The 20342-nt window shown below is 45.8% G+C and overlaps 4 protein-coding genes across 5 annotated transcripts; 3 read left to right on the top strand and 1 right to left on the bottom strand.

Moving 5' to 3' along the window:
• The first annotated feature begins 710 nt into the window (after positions 1 to 710).
• taf5l (TAF5-like RNA polymerase II, p300/CBP-associated factor (PCAF)-associated factor) lies at positions 711 to 3536 on the top strand. Of its 2 annotated transcripts, none has more exons than XM_058078614.2 (5): positions 711 to 890; positions 1239 to 1383; positions 1528 to 1635; positions 1906 to 2666; positions 2737 to 3536. In XM_058078614.2, exons 2-5 carry the CDS (start codon positions 1242 to 1244, stop codon positions 3532 to 3534), a joined length of 1809 nt encoding a protein of 602 aa, XP_057934597.2. In that variant the 5' UTR covers positions 711 to 890; positions 1239 to 1241; the 3' UTR covers positions 3535 to 3536. The 2 variants fall into 2 exon arrangements, with proteins under 2 accessions (XP_057934597.2, XP_057934930.2); XM_058078947.2 differs by having other exon boundaries at positions 715 to 890; positions 1531 to 1635.
• Positions 3537 to 4123: 587 nt separating this feature from the next.
• On the top strand, positions 4124 to 10672 carry capn9 (calpain 9). Its single transcript, XM_058076571.2, has 20 exons — positions 4124 to 4472; positions 4876 to 4945; positions 5012 to 5130; positions 5200 to 5333; positions 5415 to 5583; positions 5666 to 5749; positions 5823 to 5908; positions 6747 to 6824; positions 6915 to 7075; positions 7156 to 7313; positions 8169 to 8377; positions 8458 to 8494; positions 8561 to 8641; positions 8716 to 8773; positions 8863 to 8927; positions 9000 to 9068; positions 9132 to 9210; positions 9996 to 10112; positions 10194 to 10252; positions 10359 to 10672. Exons 1-20 carry the CDS (start codon positions 4272 to 4274, stop codon positions 10383 to 10385), a joined length of 2061 nt encoding a protein of 686 aa, XP_057932554.2. The 5' UTR covers positions 4124 to 4271; the 3' UTR covers positions 10386 to 10672.
• A 380-nt stretch (positions 10673 to 11052) lies between these two features.
• On the top strand, positions 11053 to 18900 carry ltv1 (LTV1 ribosome biogenesis factor). Its single transcript, XM_058080351.2, has 11 exons — positions 11053 to 11251; positions 11610 to 11741; positions 11818 to 12015; positions 12092 to 12179; positions 13073 to 13205; positions 13289 to 13496; positions 13556 to 13683; positions 13753 to 13898; positions 15069 to 15121; positions 15195 to 15395; positions 15936 to 18900. The coding sequence occupies exons 1-11, from the start codon at positions 11249 to 11251 to the stop codon at positions 16047 to 16049; spliced, it is 1404 nt and encodes a 467-aa protein (XP_057936334.2). The 5' UTR covers positions 11053 to 11248; the 3' UTR covers positions 16050 to 18900.
• On the bottom strand, positions 15496 to 18780 carry LOC131134748 (uncharacterized). The gene is made up of 7 exons (XM_058080340.2): positions 18516 to 18780; positions 17678 to 17795; positions 17412 to 17596; positions 17193 to 17341; positions 16953 to 17124; positions 16757 to 16887; positions 15496 to 16675 (listed from the first exon to the last, which is right to left on the bottom strand). The coding sequence occupies exons 1-7, from the start codon at positions 18580 to 18582 to the stop codon at positions 16388 to 16390; spliced, it is 1110 nt and encodes a 369-aa protein (XP_057936323.2). The 5' UTR covers positions 18583 to 18780; the 3' UTR covers positions 15496 to 16387.
• Positions 18901 to 20342: the final 1442 nt, after the last annotated feature.

The raw sequence follows: 20342 nt of genomic DNA, 5'->3' as shown, positions 1-20342 counted from the left end.
GAATGTGTCAAAGTACGCGAAGGAATTTCACAATTATTTAATTTTATTAAATTTTCTTGAGCAAATAGTGTGGCCAATATTCTATATTAAATTACTGACACTAAAACGGGGGTGAAGTTTACCTTCCACGTGATTCAGGTGGGCTCCGTGACAATTATTGACAGGATCATGTAGTACTATAGTACTAGTATAGTAGTATAGTATAGTACTGTAGTACTATAGAGTTTCTTAGACTGCTCTCAATGTTGTTGCTCCAACAGTATAAGTGGTTAATTACAATATACACTAAATATTTACATATTTAATGTAACAAATGGCCATAAGTAATGCCAGGACCCTTGGAGTATCTGCTCAGAGGTGATGTGACAGAATTGAACCATAACTAAAAACTTCAAATGCTGGTTAATACATCACATCACAGCATATCATAGCAATGTGAGCAGTGAATCCAGGTCAATACTTGTTTGTCTATCCATTAATCCTGTAAGGAAAACCTATAGGACCGATTATATTAAATTATATTATTATATATTAAAAATTAATTATTTAAGAAAGATATTGATTGTTAAGCATTGTTAAGTAATTATTTTTATGCGATAAATAATTTATACTTGTGTACAAATATTTTCCGGCTCAATCTGTCTACAGTGCAGTATCCATCAGGAGTTGTTGCTATTCCCATCTCCAAGCATAGGGGGCGGTAATGACGTTCAAAATAATATGAAGCACTCGCCAGCAGCACCAGCAGCAGCAGAAGAAGAAGCAACCTGGAGGCTGAGCTGGAGAAGAAGAGCCGAGATGGAGAAACAGCTAAACTTCACGTCCTGTTTGTACTGAACCCGCGTCGAGTGAAACCAGTACCGGATCGCTGAAGACCTGACCGATATGCAGTGAGTTCCGGTTTCGCGCCGTTTGCACATAAGACCCGGAAGTATCCCGTGTAAAGTTGAAGTCGCCGGGCCCGCTGTAAATTAGCCTTTAGCTCAGCTAGCGTTGAAACATGACAGCGGTAAGACTGCTTGTGTGTATCTATTTCCTGTTGTTTATTTATTCTATCCGCCATGTCAAGATGTACTGATTGTTTCTGTACAAGTTTTGGCGTTAGGTGGCTACGTTGGGTGTTTGAGTGACAGTGCACTGAGTTAGCACTCCATCTAATCTGAGTGACGTCATCATTGAGCGTATTTTAGTGGTGCCTGTTTTATTGCCTGATGTGAGCGTCCGGTGTTTGTCCGCAGGTCATGAAGCGGGTCCGCACGGAGCAGATCCAGTACGCAGTGGCCCAGTACCTGAAGAGGAGACAGTATGTGGACTCCACTGAGGGTTCCCTGAAAGCAGCCAAATTCTTCCAGACAGCTGAGGAAATGGCTGCTGGCCTCACAGGTGTGTACATTTGTGCAGTCCACAGAAGATACAGTAGGTGGTGCTGCGACACCATTTCATCATTACATTATTGCGCTTGTAATTTGTATAGTTTTAGTTTAAGTGTACTTCTAAGTGTATTTTTTATGTGTGTGTGTGTACAAGCAGTTCAGACCGAGTCAGGCTGCACCAATGTGGTGTCCGCAGCACCTTGTCAGTCGGACCCGCAGCAGTATGAGCTGCAGTACTCCAGGCTGCGCTGCTTCCTGTCAGGTATGACGTCCCGCATTGCTGCTTGTGTTTCTCTGCATTCTCCACATAACTCCACTAATGACACATAATGACTCTAATGAGGCGTTCAGGGTAATGGCCGTGAATTGTGGTTGGTGGTGTTGTTTTATTGCACTGAATTACATGGCAAAACTGCAATTATAGTTCAAGTAAAAGAGAAATTGTCGGTGATAGTAAAGTCGTTTCCTAAACAATTAGTGATAAAAGACCCGAGATAAACGTGGATAACCGTTGTCGCTCTTTGCCCTTCAGAAGCGGACATATCATGGGCAAAGGAGGTGAGCAGCATCCTCTACCCGCTTTTTGTCTACTTCCACCTGGACATGGTGCACTTGGGCCTGAAGGGGGCAGTTGACGGCTTCTACAGCCGTTTCCACGCCGCCTTCCTCCAGGACAGCGAGCAGCGTGCCACCGTCGAGCAGCTCCGCCACGTCCTCACCAGTCAGGATGTGGCCGCCAACCCCAGGCTCAATGCTTTTCTGGAGCACAAGTTTGTGGTGCATCTGACGGAGCCCGCCTACAGTTACCTGCTACGCTACCTGCAGAGCGAGGACAACAGCACCATCTGCAGGGTCCTCAGTGCGCACCTGAAGCTGGAGGTGAGCATCTCGCGGCGCAGCGACTACCAGTTATACGGCGCAGCAAGCGGGAATGCCGGTGCGCCCAACTCGACTTCCACGTGGGCGGGAGTGGACGGTGCGGAGGGCGGGGACGGGGTGGAGCTCCCTGCTGGAATCCCACAGAGCCAGGCGGCACTGGAGACTCTGCAGGACTGCATCAAAAAGGTCAACGAGGGCCCCCCCTCGCTCACCACCGTGTGCTTCTACGCCTTCCACCACACGGAGCAGCTCCTCAACGCCGCCGAGGTGTCGGCCGACAGTCGGCTGCTGGCCGCCGGCTTCGACAGCTCCACCGTCAAGCTGTGGAGCCTACGTGCGCGGAAGCTCAAAGCCAAACCGCACGTGACCGACGTTTCCCGCGTCCACCTGGCGTGCGACGTGCTGGAGGAGGAAGTGAGTACTTCATCGGAAGCCGTTATGTTCTTGTTGACGGGACGCCTCTAAGCTGTTTGTGTGTCCTCAGATGGACGAGGAGGACGCCTCCGGCAGCGAGATCAAGATGCTCCGCGGCCACAGCGGTCCCGTGTATCGAACCGCCTTCCTGACGGACAGCTCCGGGCTGCTGACCTGCTCCGAGGACACCAGCATCCGCTACTGGGACCTGGGCAGCTTCACCAATACGGTGCTCTACCAGGGTCACGCGTACCCTGTGTGGGACGTCGACGTGAGCCCCTGCAGTCTCTACTTTGCCAGCGGATCCCACGACCGCACGGCACGCCTCTGGACCTTTTCTCGTACGTACCCGCTACGGCTCTACGCCGGACACCTGGCGGACGTGGACTGCATCAAATTCCATCCCAACTCCAACTACTTGGCCACTGGCTCCACTGACAAAACCGTGCGGCTGTGGAGCACCCAGCAGGGGGCGTCTGTTCGCCTCTTCACCGGCCACCGCGGCCCCGTGCTGTCGTTGGCCTTCTCGCCTAACGGGAAGTACCTTGCCTCTGGCGGCGAGGACCAGAGAATCAAACTGTGGGATTTGGCGTCGGGAACGTTGTTCAAGGACATGCGGGGACACACGGACAGCGTCACCGGCTTGTCCTTCAGCCCCGACAGCAGCCTGGTGGCGTCCTCGTCGATGGACAACTCTGTCAGGGTTTGGGACGTCCGCGGCTCTCACGGCGGAACGCCGGCGGACGGCTCTTCCGGCGAGCTGGTGGGCTCGTACTCGGGGAACACGAGCAACGTGCTCAATGTCCAGTTCATGGCGTGCAACCTGCTGCTGGTGACGGGAAGCGCGCACGATAACACCGAATCTTAGCGGCAGAGTAAACATTTTGTCGTGCTGACAGATGAGTTAGGATTGGATTCAAACATCGCAAACGTGATTGAGTGAAGTTTGGTGTCTATGATTTGTTGTTTTTTTTTTCAAGGCCTCTCTCGGTGCACTGATTATGTTCTGTCGCCAAAGGTGCAGACGGCGGGCGGGGCTTGTGGAGAACAAGTTTGTATATTTCAGCACTGAGCGACACAAATTGTGCAACGCTCCTCGACTAATGTAAATAAATATCAAAGTGTATTTTTCTATTATGTTTGATAGAACATGCTTTATCAGAGCTAGACGCACATTTTATGTTCTTTTGTTTCAACCAAGAACCGTCTTTGTTGTGTAAATAAATCACTTTAATTGACTAAAAAGGTACCAAATATTAGCTCTCTTGACACTGTCAATCAAACGTCAGCATTATTATTTGTGTACCGAATGACAGCAGAAGCCTTATTGAACATTGTGCAAACGTGTGTTCCTGCTTGAAGTATATGATGACATAATTACACCAAGTAGTAATAATGCGGCTAATACTTTGTGTTTATTAACTCACTTTGTTTGTTCCCGAGTGTGACGAGGCGAGGTTGAGCACCTCAAGAGGACAAACCAGTTTATGAGGAGGGCGTGGACCCGGCTCAGCCCCCACGGATCTCCTCCACTGGCCGTGGCATCAGAGACTCACAGCAGGCGACCGGCGGCGTCGTACGGGTTTTTTCCTCTCGCTGATCACCATGCCACTGCAGTCCAACTCGACGGGGCGGACCGCGTCCGCGGCCATCAACACGCAGATGGACGGCAGGTCCTTTGAGCAGCTGAGGCAGGAGTGTCTGCAGAGGAGGGTTCTGTTTGAGGATCCCGACTTCCCCGCCGCGGACTCCTCGCTTTTTTTCAGTCAGAGTGTTCCTGTCAGAATGGAGTGGAAGAGGCCGACGGTGAGTACGGTTCTGTTGTCATGGCGGTACAGTTTGTGGGGGGTAAGGGGGGGGGGGGTGCATCCTAGCAGGTTGGTGGACTCTGAAGTTTTATTGCACTTAAACTGGTCTTGCAGGAAAAGTCTGTCTTGTGTTTTCATTCAGTCTTGGAATAACCATTCCAGGACTTCGGAGACCATGTGCAACATCTGACTGAATGCTTTATGACCTCCAGAGGGGCGTGATGGGCCTCCAGGAAGTTACTACACATTTCTTAGCGGGGCGTTTCTCCTGCGTGAATACCTGAGCTGCTTGTGTGTGGCGTGTTTGTCATGATCGCTTTGTTTGGAATGCGAGCACACCCGTCTGCTGCCATGATAGCGAAACCTGTTCTCATTCTCCTCATTCTCCTCGTTCTTCGCAGGAGATTTGCACCAAGCCCAAGTTCATCGTAGGAGACGCTAACCGGACCGATATCTGCCAGGGCCAGCTAGGTAAGTCACGGCATGGTGCCATCTTGTCACTGGTTGGAGCTACCTTGCATCTACGTGTCTCCGCAGGGGACTGCTGGCTCCTGGCTGCCATCGCATCATTGACGCTGAAGAAGGACGCTCTGGCCAGAGTGGTGCCCCACGACCAGGACTTTGACCACCGTTACGCGGGGATCTTCCACTTCCAGGTAGGCGTTCCTCACTTGTGTGTGGGAATCCCCGCTCCTTTGTGTGACTTTTGATATCTGCTCCGTTAGTTCTGGCAGCACAACAAATGGCTGGACGTGGTGGTGGACGACCGTCTGCCGACGGTGCGCAACCAGCTGATCATGCTTCACTCGGCCTCCAACAACGAGTTCTGGAGCGCCTTGCTGGAGAAAGCCTATGCCAAGTAACACCGCTAACTTGTGGAGGCCACTTCGCTGCCTTGTTGAGCTTCTCGGAACCCAAAAGCCGTGTCCTCCTCTTCCAGGCTGCACGGCAGCTACGAGTCGCTGAAGGGCGGCAGCACCATGGAGGCCATGGAGGACTTCACCGGCGGCGTGGGTGAAATGTACGACACCAAGAAAGCTTCCGGTGATCTTTTCTCCATCATGAAGAAAGCCCTGGACAGAGGCTCCATGATGGCATGCTCCATTGACGTGAGCGCAGCCGTACCTCTTTATGTCTCCCGGAGATGTTCGATACCCTTGACCTCCACTGTCCTCGCCCGCTTGTGTACAGATTAGCAGCTCTGCAGAGTCGGAGGCCAAGTTGTCCAACGGCCTGGTGAAGGGCCACGCTTACTCCATCACAGGCCTGCAGGAGGTCAGAGTCACGTCCTGGTGGTAGAAACCCACCGAGCTCAAATGTTCCAACGTCTGCTCTCTCTCTCGTTCAGATCAATTTCAGAGGCAGGAAGGTCAAACTGATCCGTGTCAGAAACCCCTGGGGTCAGGTCGAGTGGAACGGCCCGTGGAGTGACAAGTAAGGGAAAAAGTTTTTGTTTTGTGGCTTGGCTGCATGGTGATCGAGTGGTTAGCGCGCAGACCTCACAGCTAGGAGACCCGAGTTCAATCCCACCCTGTGTGGAGTTTGCATGTTCTCCCCGTGCATGCGTGGGTTTTCTCCGGGTACTGTTTTTTTTTCCTCCCACATTCCAAAAACATGCTAGGTTAATTAGCCACTCCAAATTTGTCTCGCTACATCGTGGTTTGAATATCACTCCCTCACTAAAATTAATCCACAATTGCTCTTTAGTGGTAGAATACAGCCTATTATTAGTAAAAATACATATATATATATATATATATACTTAAGGAAATTTTACATATTCTTGTAAATATTGTATTTTCAAGCATAAAAATAGCTACATGAACTAAAATAAAAATATACAAGTCAGATAATGTATGTAGTTCTACACATTGGCCACTAAGTGTCGCCAGAACATCAATTGTGATGCCAGAATAGGCAGTTATTGTAGGTTTAAATCATCTCACACAATAACATAATAATAATAATAACAACAACAATAATAATAATAATCCACAATAATAATAATAAAACATTGTTTACTTTTAAGCACACAGACCTCACGGCTAAGAGACCCAAGTTCAATTCCACCCTCTGCCATCTCGAAAACATGCTAGGTTAATTAGCCACTCTAAATTGTCCATAGGTATGAATGTGAGTGTGAATGGTTGTTTGTCTATATGTGCCCTGTGATTGGCTGGCCACCAGTCCAGGGTGTTCCTCTCGCCTGAAGAAGACAGCTGGGGTAGTCTCCAGCACCCCCGCTTTTATTATTATCTTGTTTGTTTTTCAGTTCCAAAGAGTGGGACTATGTGGACCGAGCCGAGAAAAACCGCATTCTGCAGCACTCCACAGAGGATGGTGAATTCTGGTGAGTCTTTTTTTGTTGAGTTGGATTAATCCATGCCCTGTGGAGCTCCAAAGGTCATGTGATGCCGTGTGTGTGTGTGTGTGACCTCAGGATGGACTTTGAGGACTTCAAGGCCAGCTACGACAAGGTGGAGATATGCAACATGACGCCCGACGCCCTAACGGACAACACCAAGCGCCACTGGGAGGTCCAGTTGTTCGAGGGCGAGTGGATCCGAGGCTCCACCGCCGGCGGATGCAGGAACTTCATCGGTGAGAAATGAAACCACCTGACTTGCAAGCAAAGTTTGAATATTCCAATGCAAGTGTTGTGTGAACCCCGCCCCCTTTAGACACATTCTGGACCAACCCTCAGTTCAAACTGGAGCTGGTGGACGCCGACGACGAAGACGACGTGTGCAGCGTAGTCATCGCCCTGATGCAGAAGAACAGACGCCGGCTGAGGAAGGAGGGCATGGACCTGCAGACCATCGGCTTTGCGGTCTACGAGGTTAGTTAGACACAGAAGTGGGGGCGACGGGGGCGGGGGTGTATGTTATAGCCATCAAATTGATCGTGATTGTGTAAAAGAGACAGGAAAAAACATCAAATTGAATCGAATACAGAGCCACCATCCACCAGTACAATATAACAGTATAATAAAATTATTTATTATAAATAGTAAATCATTTATTATCAATAATAAATTATTTATTTTATTATAATAAAAAATATAAAAAATATATAAAATAAACAAAAAACGTATTAAACAATTAAAAAATAAAAAATTATATTAGACAAACAGGAAGTGAACAAATGTAACAGTTACTGATTGTAAAAGTACCAGATGGATGGGTAGGATTATATAATAATAATAATAATAATAATAAGGATAATAAGGATATAATAATAATAATAAGCTTTGCTTCTTCCTACTCCTTTTGGACATGTGGAACTGATTATGGGATGCACTCAATTGTAATCTGATGCAAATGAAATAATACCATTACCTTTTTTCATTCTCACATACTAGTATCAGCATTTGGGAGCAAATACGAGGTGAAGGACAATCTCTGGTCAACATGATGTATACATGGTGCGTTCAAGGCACTGTCAAACATAGTGGAACGGGTTGGCGCTGGCAAAAAAACAGAATAATGGCCCATATTTCCAAAAATGATGTAGTTATGTACACGTGTTTATACTATATATATATATATATATAGACCCTTGTGGTAAAGAGTCTTCCCCAATGTGTTCCCACAACGTTGGAAGTATACAGTGATGTCTTGCCAAGATGAAGAATGAGACCAAATGATGAGTGATGAAGTCAAAGTCACGTTAACGAATGTATGAACTCCCCCAGGCACCAAACGATGCTGATCAACAGGGAAAAGATTTCTTCCGCATGCACGCATCCAAAGCTCGCAGCAAGACCTACATCAACCTCCGTGAGGTGTCGGAACGCTTCACGCTGCCCCCCGGCAGATACCTCCTGGTGCCCACCACCTTCCAGCCTCACCACGAGGCCGACTTCCTGGTCCGAATCTTCTCCGAGAAGAAGGTGTCGGCTCTGTGAGTAAAGGCGACACTAGAGAGAGTTCTTCTGCTTTTAGTGGCGTTCCGACGTGACGTCATGTGACTGTGTCCCTCAGGGAAATGGGGAGCGACGTTGATGCTGACCTGCCTGAGGTGAGTTAGTCTTTTGTTAATCAGCTAAAATCAAGAGCGTTTGAGACCCCCCTTGTTCTCCTACAGCCACCTCCGCCCAGCGCTCCGGAGGACGAGACAGATGAGGAGAAAACCCTCAGGAAGCTTTTTGAGGAGGTGGCTGGAAGGGTAAGCCGTGGTCACGAATCAACACATCTTGTCGTCAGGATCAGGAATTTGATGTTTTCGTTTTGTTCCTCCAGGACCAGGCCATCTCCGTGAGGGAGCTTCAGCAGATACTGAATGGCGTCCTCAGCACGAGTACGCAGCAACTCTCCTCTTCTTTATTTCTCCGACGGTTAGATGATAATGATGATGTATGTCATGTCTGGTTTCTGTCTTGTCCTCAGGGAGGGAGATCAAGTTTGACGGCCTGAGCCTCCACACGTGCCACAACATCATAAACCTTCTGGATGTATCCTTTCTGTCGTTCTGATGCCTCCATGTTTAGACATAAGTCACGGTTCCTTTGACTCAGCAAACCCAGGTGGACAACACCGGGAAGATGGAGTTCCAAGAGTTCAAGGTCTTCTGGGAAAAGATGAAGAAGTGGATCGTACGTGTTGTTGTTGTTCATGATGCACCAGGGCAGATGTTGAAGATGTCTTCTTGTTGTCAGATGCTCTTCCTGTCCTTTGACACCGACCGCTCGGGAACGATGTCGTCTTATGAGCTCCGCAGCGCTCTCAAAGCTGCAGGTAAGACTTGCTAGGATGTTCAATGCACCGTTTCTGCCTGTAGGGGGCGTCCAGTCAAGACCAGCTATTAGGTTTTTTTTTTATTTACTACTTTATTAATAGCAACTAGCTAACTACGGTAGCTAGCTTAGCTTTGTGTCAGGTAAACGAACGCTTAATTTGACTTACATGCCGAGACTTCTGTTGGTGTTTTGGATTTAATGTGAATTACGAACAGTTTTTGTATTAACTCATATTATTCTAGTCTGGTAATTAACAGCAAACAAAGACGTTCTAATTACCCACAAAATTTTTTGGGGGTAAATTTACTACTTTATTCTTGAAATCTAATGATAATAATTTATATAAAATAATAATTTAAAATAAACAATAACAACATGCCGAGATTTTTGTTGGTGTTTTGGATTTAAGGTGAATTACGAACAGTTTTTGTATTAACTCATATTATTCTAGTCTGGTAATTAACAGCAAATAAAGACCTTCTAATTACCCACAAATTTTTTTGGGGGGTACATTTACTACTTTATTCTCGAAATCTAATTATAATAATTTATATAAAATAATAATAAAAAATAAATAATAATAATAATAAAATAATAATTTAAAAATAAATAATAATAATATAATAACGTGCCGAGACTTCTGTTGGTGTTTTGGATTTAAGGTGAATTACTAACAGTTTTTGTATTAACTCATATTATTCTAGTCTGGTAATTAACAGCAAATAAAGACCTTCTAATTACCCACAAGTGCTAGGGTTCTGAATGTGTCCGTGTGGCCTTCAGGGATGAAGCTGAACAATCGGCTCCTGCAACTGCTGGCCCTGAGGTTCGCTGACGACAACTACACCATCGACTTTGACGACTACCTGAACTGCATCGTCCGCCTGGAGAACATGTTCAGTACGTCAAAGAGCGCCGCGTGATCGTCACCACGACAATGTCTCACTTTTAACAGCTTCTGTCCGCTTTGTGCCGATGTAGGAGTTTTCCAGGCCATGGACACCCACCACAAGGGGAGGGTGAACATCAACATGTTGCAGGTAAAAGTACAATTCCACAACACACCTGAGTCTGTGCAAATAATCTTTTTTTGGACAGTGCTTTCATGTACTATGTTGCTCATTTGACTCCTTGCTTCCTTCTTAGTTTCTGATCTTGTCCATGTCCGTGTGAGAAGAAGCTGACGGAAAACTGAAGCCAACAGAAGAACAAACCAGTCTGAGAGTGCACACTGCCTGAAGGAGCCATTGCACCATAGCTATGCAGACATACGTGTTCTTTTTTTTCTTTTAAATTTTTATTTTCTTCAAGTCTCTCCCCTGTGAGTCCACGCCGGAATAAAATAATGTGAGATCTTTGAGGGATTCAACTTTGACCTTTACTGACTTTTACTTTTCTTCATGACAAATTAATGAACTAATAAATTGTGAATAAAGCTTCTTTTTCTGCTACTGTGAAAAGTTTGTCAAGACTTTCATTTGATATTGTTGCTGCTATAAAAGTCATTAAAGTATTGTATTACAACACATGTATGAAAAATGAACAGTACGCTATATTCACAATTAGATAATGTCACGAATACGTGAATACACTGTATCAATATCACATTTCACCGTTGCATTCTGTCTTTAAATAAAGTTGGAATAAAAAAATGGACTATACCACTTTAACCAGTCCATACGGCAAGGCGAAATATTGATTACACTTTCAGTATGACTTTGTCTGGCATCCATATATCGTGAACATATATATTTATATTATATACGTTTTTTTCGTAATATAAATGTTACATTTTTTCCAACTGGTATGTTTTATGTTTTTTAATACTCCCCTGCGTTTTTGCGTGGAATGGTTTCGTCCAGTCAGTGCGGATACCAGCAGCATGGCAGCACAAGAAAAATAATGAAACGCTCTTCTTAGGTTTTTGTTTGTTTCTTTTAATAGTTTTTTAGTTAACGACCCACAACAACCCAAAATTCGACGAACGCTACGTTAGAACACCCGAAGAAACCCCAAAACCGGATCCGTGTGGGAAAATGGTAAGTTTAAGTCTTATCCAGCAAGCTATTATTAGCCGCTAGCTAGCTTAGCTTCGTGTCAGGTGAACGAACGCCTCATTTGACTTACGTGCCGAGACTTTTTGATTTAAAGTGAATTACTAACAGTTTTTGTATTAACTCATCTTATTCTAACAGCAAATAAAGACGTTCTAATTACCCACTCCCGTCGTTTAGTTTTACTCTATTTTTATTAAGCTATACAATATGCTCCTGTGAAGCTTAAACATTATACATTTGTTTTAATGAACTAGTCTAGACGTGTAACGAAACCGAAAGAAGTAAATATTTAGTATTCTGTATTTTAAGCTGCAATGATGTTCTACTTTGTTTCTCGCAGCCTCACCGAAAGAAGAAGTCATTCATTGAGAAGAAGAAGGCGGTGACCTTTCACCTGGTCCACAGGAGTCAGAGGGACCCCCTGGTCGCCGATGAGACGGCTCCACAGCACATCCTCCTGCCCGCCGCTAAGGTACGCTCATGTCACGGTCATGTCACGTACACAGCGACGGGGTGCCAACCAGACATTGATGGACGTCTTCTTCCAGGTGGAGGCGGAGAGGCGGCAAGAGGAGCAGAGGAAATACGGCGTCTTTTTTGACGACGACTACGACTACCTGCAGCACCTGAAGGAGGCGTCCCACCAAACTGAGCTGGTGGCTGCTGACTCCTCCGGCCATTTTCACCTCCGTGACGATGGCGAGCACGACGATGGAGAGGAAGTTGACATGGGCAACGTCATACCTGTACGTCCACTCATCCGTCAACCACGTGTACTTGTGTTGAATTCCCTGCTCAAAAATGTGTCCCGGTATCTTCCAGGGTGCGAGAATCAAGCTGCCATCGTCGGTGTTTGCCTCTGATTTCGAAGAAGATGTCGGACTTCTTAACAAGGCAGCTCCGATCTCAGGTGAGCTTGCCTTGGTGACACAAGTGACACTTTCATCACTGACCACACGGGGGTGCTGTCGTTCTGCTACAACCTCATCAGCGATGTTTACATTCTAATGGGTTAACAACATATACTGTCTGGTTTTGTATTGGTTAGGAGATGGGACCAAGATCTTAGAAGAAAAGACATATTAGACATATTATCAGAAAGGTAACGGTTTCACATGTCAGCCTTTGTGTGTTGTTTTTTCTTGGGCGACGTATTTCATGCAGTGGCTATTGTCTCATCAATGTAATGTAATGGCAACATTCAATGGCTTTACACTCATATTACGCAATATAGTAGACATAATAAATAAGCAATTAAGCCATTTAAGATGTAAATAAAACAACTGCTCATGTTTCCTGGGGGACCGTAGTGCCAGGTGGACAGGAAGTGAGGTTCTGTTTTAACTTTAACTTATGGCCCTAAAAGTAGACAATGTTTTATTATTATTATTGTTATTATTATTATTATCATCATCACTATTATTATTATTATTATTATTATTATGTTATTGTGTGAGATGATTTAAACCTACAATAACTGCCTGCTCTGGCAGTTGATGTTCTGGCGACACTTAGTGGCCAATGTGTAGTACTACATACATTTTCTGACTTCATTCATTCATTCATTTTCTACCGCTTATTCCTCACAATTTTCTGACCTGTATATTTTTATTTTAGTTCTTGTAGCTATTTTTTATGCTTAAATACTAAATTTAGGGCAAGAATATGTACAATTTGCTTAAATATACATTTTTTTTTACTAATAATAGGCTGTATTCAATGACTTAAGAGCAATCATCGATTAATTTTAGTGATGTAGCGAGGGGAGAGTCTAAGTGGTGATTGCCTTGTGTTTTCTGTCAGGACCACGTCTGGACCTGGACCCGGACATTGTGGCCGCTCTCGACTTGGACTTTGACTACGAAGACCCCGAAAATGAGCTGGAAGATGACTTCATCGTCAAAGCTAACCGTGCGTGCGGCACCACAGAGCTCAGGTGTTTAAAAGAGGCGGGGCTTATCTGCCAGGCAGCCACCTGATTCTAATTTCAGCTCAACATGTGAACTTCCTGTTTGACAGAGGGGACGGTGATGACGAGGATGAGTGGGAGGACACAGACGACGAAGGCGATTTCGGCTCAGAGAGCGGCCTCTCAGAAGACGGCGGACCTCGTGAGTTCCTCTTCTCGGACGTAGAGACGAAGAGTCGCTTCACCGAGTACTCGATGACCTCGTCGGTGATGAGGAGGAACGAGCAGCTCACCCTGCTGGACGACCGCTTTGAGAAGGTGAGTGGCGCCCGGTTGGCTTTTGCGTCGGCGTTTTACAGGAAGCGTGCGTTGTCCAGATTTACGAACAGTACGATGACGATGAGATCGGCGCCCTGGACAACACGGAGCTGGAAGGCTTCATCCAGCTGGACAGCGCTCGACTGGAGGAAGTCATCAAAGACTACTTTGTCCAGAAAGACAAAGAGTGAGTCCAGGACTACTGCAGGAACGCCTCAGGGCAATGTCCGAGTCTCTGATCCTGTCTCTGCTTCAGCTCGCTGAGGCCTGATGACTTGGGCCTGAAAGAACTTCCTGTCTTACAAGAGGAGGAAGACGATGACGACTACGACGACGACGAGGAGATGGAAACGTTGCTGATCAAGGAGCCAGAAGAGAAATGGGACTGCGAGACCATCATTAGTGAGTCCCATCACCCTCGGCTAGCTTTATACTGCCCTCCCCGGTCCACCCGAGCCGGTCCGTGGGTCAAAAGGTTGGGGACCACTGATCTCGACCACATGTCTCAACTCAAGGCCCACAGCCTTGTTTGTAAAATAGCTGATGTAGCATTATTAGCATCAAGTTATATTTAGCACTAATTGCACAACCATTGTTACTACTGGTGTTACTAATGGTAAAAAAAAAAAAAAATCAAGTACAACAAAACATGCCGGGAAGCGTATCATCCACCCCCACGTCTTTATTTTACCCGGACATTAAAATCTGTAGTTTTTGTCCGGGCGTTGAGAGGATGACAAAGAGGTGCTCGACAACAATAACTTTATTGAAACTAACATCCACGCTAAAACTACTATACCGGTACATGCCCCTCCTTTCTCCTGGCTCATCCAATCAGCTGTCAGGACACGTCCACGGCCTCAGAGACAGGAAGTAGACATTTTTCTAGCAGGATGACAATGAACAGACACCAACACAGAAACCCGTTTATTTTTTTTTTTTACTAAATTCTGGGTTTTTTTTTTTCAGTTTATTTTTTTAATTCTGTTTTTTACCTGTTTTATTTTTTTGACAAAAGTCTGTTTTTTTTTTAAATTTTATTTTTTTATTTCTGTTTTTTTTACTCGTTTTACATTTTTTTTTTTACAAATTTTTTTTTTTTTATTTTATTCTTTAAATTCAGTTTTTCTACCTTTAGTGGGGATAAGCGGTATACTCCTGAGGGTTATCATGTGTAGCCGCTCTATAGGCGTCCAAAACTCAAAAATAAGCATAATAGGTCTTGCCATTAATGGATACATCACTGGCCCAGTGCCCAGTAACGGGAATGGATGTACCTTTGCTACAAAATCCTCAACCAAAGAGCATATCCATGCTTGTGATTAAAGAAGACATAGTCCCAGGGGCTATTTTTTATGACACCCTTATTTTATTGCTTATTTTGAAGGCCGGACATTTGTGTGTACTGTGTACACACTTACTATACATTGTACTGCATGGAATAAGTCAAATCATTTTTAAAGTAAGATGAAAGTTGCTAAATAAATTTTGTGTGGCTCATCGGAAGACAAAGATGACTGCTTCCAGAAGTCCTCACCAATAATTGGTAACCACCTACCTGTTCCCCCCCAGGCACCTACTCCAACATCCACAACAGACCCAAAGTCATCGACCATCCTCCAAAGGTACCGAGCCGTGCCCCTGCCTCCTTTCAACCACACGGGGAAAAAAACAATCGTGTCTTTTGCTGCTCTCCAGGTGAAGCCCATCCGCGTGTCCAACAGAAGCGGCGTTCCCCTGGACGTCCTCCCCGCCAGGGGGCCCACCAGCAAGCAGGCCGAGCGCATGAGCAGGATCAACGACTCCGACCTGCCTCGCGTCTCCACTCAGGCCCGCCACAAGGACGAGGGCACGGAGGAGAGGAAAGCCCGGAAGCAGGCCATCAAGGGGGAGCGCAAGGTGAGGGGAAGTCACGTCAAAGTATAGAATAGGCGTTATACAAAGTCAAACAAAAATACAATATGGCCGAAGCGCGCAGACCTCGCACCTAGGAGATTTTGCATGTTCTCCTTGTGCATGCGTGGGTTTTCTCCGGGTACTCCGGTTTCCTCCCACATTCCAAAAACATGCTAGGTTAATTAGCCACTCCAAATTGTCCATAGGTATGAATGTGAGTGTGAATGGTTGTTTGTCTATATGTGCCCTGTGATTGGCTGGCCACCAGTCCAGGGTGTACCCCGCCTCTCGCCCGAAGACAGCTGGTATAGGCTCCAGCACCCAGTGGCCAAAACTTCTATATACACAGGAGGTCACGGTGACGTTCTTAGCGTTCCACATCAACATGACAACACAAACACATCAGGTATTAACATGAACATACGTATATACAATATTTACCATAACATTATAACCCTGTTACATAAGTGGACTATAATCAAAGTCAAAACTGCTCCTCCTTTCAAGACCTCCTGCGCAAATTAGTTCCATTTCCATTTGCAGGAAAGGCGCGTGGAGAAGAAGGCCAACAAGACGGCGTTCAAGGAGGAAAAGGCGCGTCAGGAGAAGCAGATGTTGAACCTGAGGAACAACGTCCAGGGTCTCAAACTGTCGTAAAAACGTCTCAGATGTTGTCAAAAGTCGGACTGGATCACGACTCCCACCCAGCATTGCCCCGAAGACGTGATGCTGGTTTTCGAAATCGCTTTGTTTTGGAGCTCAAACCACGCAAATAAAAACGTTTATTTCAGTAACGCGAACTAACAATAACCCGTTTTTCCAGTCGGTGGGTCGCCGTAGCAACGCCGTCACAAAGGCGTGATGCTGAATCACGGCGCATTCCAGAAAGGGGAGTGGCGTGGCTCATCAGAAGACAAATCCAGTCAAAAGTCTTGGGACGTCCATGAAACTGACAGCTCGTCCCTCTCAAGTTCCACACGATGGAGGTCTGTCTTCTACCTCTCGGTGTAACCCCAAGCTGTGGCTCCATCACCCAGGTCCACTTGCACCTCCACATGCGTGCAATCATAAGCAGACTCCCCTTCCTCCTCCTCCACTTCCTCCTCCTCCACCTGCTCCTCCTCTTCTGGATGGATGGGAACGCTTTCCGTTGCCGTAGACTCGCATGAGGAGTCCTCACCACAGCGGGAGATCAACCGGACGTCTTCCACACCAGAGACCATTTCCACCCTGCAGTCGGCGTCCATGTTGCACTCGCCTTTCGACAAAATGCGGCCTGATCGCTGTGAGAAGATGTCCCAAGTTTGTTTTGTTTCTTCACAAAAGCGTGTCGCTGTGCGTATCCATGCATGGAGATGTCTTACCAGGCTTTTTGGAAGCTCATCTTTGTTGATCTTCATGGTCCACGCCTTCAGCTTCCAGATGGCGAGGGCCAACCCGGTGATGACGATGAATAAGAGCGTCAGCAGGAGAGCTAGCATCATTGGCTCTAAAGCTAACACACACACACACAGTGAGCCACAACGGCGCTCAATGACGCCAACGCTGAGGGACACTCACCAGACGCGTCCACACACACGGGTTCCGTCTTCTGGAACGCAACATAGCGTCCGGCCCGGTCGCTCATGGCGCCCGTGAGCGTGACGCAATGGTCCGCTCCGTCTGGGAACAACATATCTACTCTGCACGTCTTCTGCTCAATTTGACAGGAACCTCGGACGTCCCCCTGAGACTGAAAGGAGGACCGTGGTAACGTTTGATGGCGGCGCTTACTACGGCGAATGATGGAATCCGTCTTACGCCATGCGGGGACACGCTGAAGTCCAAACTGACAGCCGACATCCTGGTGGCGTGTCTCAGTTCCGAGTAATAACGCAGCGGATTCGGGAAAGTCACGACTGTCCCCGAGTCGCCCGCCCCAACGTGCACGGGAGGGAAGTCCAACTGGCCTGCAAACGGAGCGGGCGTCACTCACACTGGAGCAAAATGGCGGAGGAGGGAGGCGTACGCGTCACTCACACGTCACGTCGGCCATCTTCAAGTGGTTGAAGGTAAACGTCTTGGACACGTTGGCGGAGAAACGTGGGCCCCGCGCCGCCGTCAGCGTGACGTAGTGGACGTCCATGACGCTCTCCAGCGAGTCCCACACCAGGGCGCTCACGTTGTCGTACTTGTGCTCTGCCGTTACGTCCTCCAGGTGGCGTCTAAAGACGGGAGTCGGAGACACGGGACACAAACACACACAGAAGGTGCGCGGCGGGGGGGGGGGGGGGTGATGTTCTCACCTGTCGGAGCTTCCCACGTACACCTGGAAGCTGGTGGGCGCCTCGTCGCCGCCGTAATCCCAGTTGACGCTGGCCAGCGCATTGCGACAGGTCACCGTCACGTTGGTGGGTGGAGCCACTGCACACAGGGAGAACGTCCACGTTGCTCATTTTCACAATTCAAATGGGAATGTTCTGAACTCCTGTTTCCACGCTCATGTCCTGCCAAGAGTCAAACGTAAGGCGCCAGACGTTGTCGCCGTGTGAATCATCACCGTCCGCATTGTGCCTCCTTTAAAATCGCGTGAGTCGAAGGACACGGGTTCGATTCCCCGGACTGGCCACCTGACATTTGACCTTTAAAGCAGCAGATCAACATGAAAATATTTCTTCTTCGTTGGTTTTTAAAAGGTGTGCCAGCCAGGTCCAATATTTCCCATAAGCTGTTTAGGTGTGTCTTTCTCAACAAACATCAAAGTTTTATCACTGTCACGTTGGCCAATCAGGCAAAGGTGACAAGAAGGCTGGAGTTTGAACCTTGAACACATCACTTCTTTGAAACGCACCCGTTGCTGTTTTTTTTTTTTTTTAGCTTTTTAAATCAGATGTTTTGTAAAACTATTCTTAAAGTGAAACTTAATTCTAAGTACTTAATTTTTAAGTCCTTCCTCCTCATTAGTCCAAACGTTACACCGTCAACAATCACTGCCAAGGACTTTTTCACATGAACAAGACATTCGTTGATTATTATGCATATACATCTATGCAGTTATTGTATATATAAACAATATAAACAGCTAGCTTGTGTGCGAAAACGTGTTTCCGCATAAAGCGTCAAGTAAAGAAGTGACAAACAAACCAGGCTGGGCGGACGCCACGGCGACGAGCAACATCCACAGGGCCCTGAACGCACCACCCGGCAGCATGCTTCACGTGGTGAGACTCCCCTGCGGCACGCGCGTCAAACTCCCGCACGAGCTCATCACAAACGGAAGCTTCTCGTCGATCGCGTCTTTTTTTTGGCTTTCGTATTCTTTAGTTCTTCTTGGTTCTTAGTCGTTGGTTCAAACCGGCCGTGTGTCGTCCGTCTGCCACGATCACCTGCCCAAACAGGAAGTCACCTGGTGACGTCACAGCGCTCTGAGGCAGTGGAATGAAGTAAAACAGGAAGAACAAATGGAACAAACGAGCAAAACAAAGATCTTCATTTATAATACACCTTTTTTCAGCAATACTACTATAATGGTTATTATTAGTATTTGAATGTATTTCTTTCATTTGACCCCAAAGGGAAATTCAATGAAAATATAGTAATAATGCTATGTTTTGTATTTGTTATCCTTTGGGTTAAATACAGTATAATGAGTCATTTTAAAAGGCAAAGGTGAACTTTTGAGTTAACAAGCATCGTCTGCTACTGTGAAGGTGCGGCCTCAGGTGAGGTCTGAACTTGGAACGCTGAATCACAGCAGTGCTTTGTTTACCAGCGTGTTTGCCTACGGCGTCCAGCTTGGAGACAAAATGAAATCCTCTTAAAGGATTACAGCGACATCACTGATGAGCGCTGATGACAATAGTCAAGCGCGCAAAGATTACTATAGACGCAAACTAGACGAGGACGCTAACTAGAAGATTCCAGTCCTGGTGCGCAACCAACCAATCAAAGCACTCGACGGTCGAGTCGCTCAACAGCCAACCAATAAAAGAGCAAGAAAGCCTCGAGGTCACCAACCGACTAACCAAGCCAATGAGTGAACTCACAATGGTACTTCCCAACTTTTTGGAATATTATCACATTAGGATCATAATATTTTGACTTTATTCCCATGATGACATAACTTCTTTTCACCAAACAAATTTATTTTGTTTCTCATAATGTTACAACTTTAAAAAATATCTATATTTTTCTTATTCACTTATTCATATTTCAACTCTAATGACCAAAACATTACATTATTTTCCTTATAAATGAAATTGGGATTTTTCTGTTCATGTTTTTAATTTATTTTTTAATTTATTTTATTTATTTTATTCTTGAAATATTACAGATGTTTTTTTTCATTTTTACTCTTGTTTTTGTTTTGTTTTTTTCAACTATTTTAACATTCTTTTTACCCCTAGAAATATTGGATTTATTAATATTGGATATTGGATTTTTGCCGAAAACCATCCAATTCTCAATTTCCGATACCGATATCAGCTGATACCATTACCGATATGTGTAACATGACATATCTCCTGTGGTGGCATGAACATGTTTTGTATAAAACAAAACAAATCCGATACCGATATAAACCAATATTGCATTTTTATGCTGATAATTATCCATATCGATAATTATCGGACATCCCCAATTATTTCCATCATATTTTGACTTTATTCTGGTAAGATTATAACTTTTTCTGAAACCTAATTTTCCCAAATGGCAACTTTATTCACTGTTTTGTTTGTTTCTCATAATATTATTCAACTTTATGCTACTAAAATGACATTTATTTCCTCTTTTTATTCTCATTTTTTGCCATTGTTTGTTTTTTTGTCATTTTGTTAAATCATATTTTTAGAATATGCGGCGTGCCAATAAAAAAAACATCAGTGGGCCGCAATTTGGACACCCTTGAACAAAACAAACCAAGCAAACCTCCAACCAATCAACTAACTCACGGATTGATTGACCAGCTAATTG

This window comes from Doryrhamphus excisus, linkage group LG9, assembly GCF_037039965.1.
Source record: "Doryrhamphus excisus strain RoL-2023G ecotype Guam linkage group LG9, RoL_Dexc_Guam_v1.1, whole genome shotgun sequence".
Classification (NCBI taxonomy): domain Eukaryota; kingdom Metazoa; phylum Chordata; class Actinopteri; order Syngnathiformes; family Syngnathidae; genus Doryrhamphus; species Doryrhamphus excisus.
The sequence above is the reverse complement of the archived record's forward strand: the minus strand, read 5'-3'. Positions and strand labels throughout refer to the sequence as shown.

Coding starts and splice junctions, on each gene's coding strand:
- taf5l (XM_058078614.2), top strand. CDS start 1,242: ATGAAGCGGGTCCGCACGGAGCAGATCCAGTACGCAGTGGCCCAGTAC. Junction 1,636..1,905: donor GCTGCGCTGCTTCCTGTCAG/GTATGACGTCCC, acceptor TTTGCCCTTCAG/AAGCGGACATATCATGGGCA. Junction 2,667..2,736: donor GCGACGTGCTGGAGGAGGAA/GTGAGTACTTCA, acceptor GTGTGTCCTCAG/ATGGACGAGGAGGACGCCTC.
- LOC131134748 (XM_058080340.2), bottom strand. CDS start 18,582: ATGCTGCCGGGTGGTGCGTTCAGGGCCCTGTGGATGTTGCTCGTCGCC. Junction 17,796..18,515: donor CGTGGCGTCCGCCCAGCCTG/GTTTGTTTGTCA, acceptor CCCTGTGTGCAG/TGGCTCCACCCACCAACGTG. Junction 16,888..16,952: donor CGTGTGTGTGGACGCGTCTG/GTGAGTGTCCCT, acceptor TGTGTGTGTTAG/CTTTAGAGCCAATGATGCTA.
- ltv1 (XM_058080351.2), top strand. Junction 12,016..12,091: donor ACATGGGCAACGTCATACCT/GTACGTCCACTC, acceptor GGTATCTTCCAG/GGTGCGAGAATCAAGCTGCC. Junction 13,899..15,068: donor GGACTGCGAGACCATCATTA/GTGAGTCCCATC, acceptor GTTCCCCCCCAG/GCACCTACTCCAACATCCAC.
- capn9 (XM_058076571.2), top strand. CDS start 4,272: ATGCCACTGCAGTCCAACTCGACGGGGCGGACCGCGTCCGCGGCCATC. Junction 7,076..7,155: donor CGGATGCAGGAACTTCATCG/GTGAGAAATGAA, acceptor CGCCCCCTTTAG/ACACATTCTGGACCAACCCT. Junction 8,642..8,715: donor TTGAGGAGGTGGCTGGAAGG/GTAAGCCGTGGT, acceptor TTGTTCCTCCAG/GACCAGGCCATCTCCGTGAG.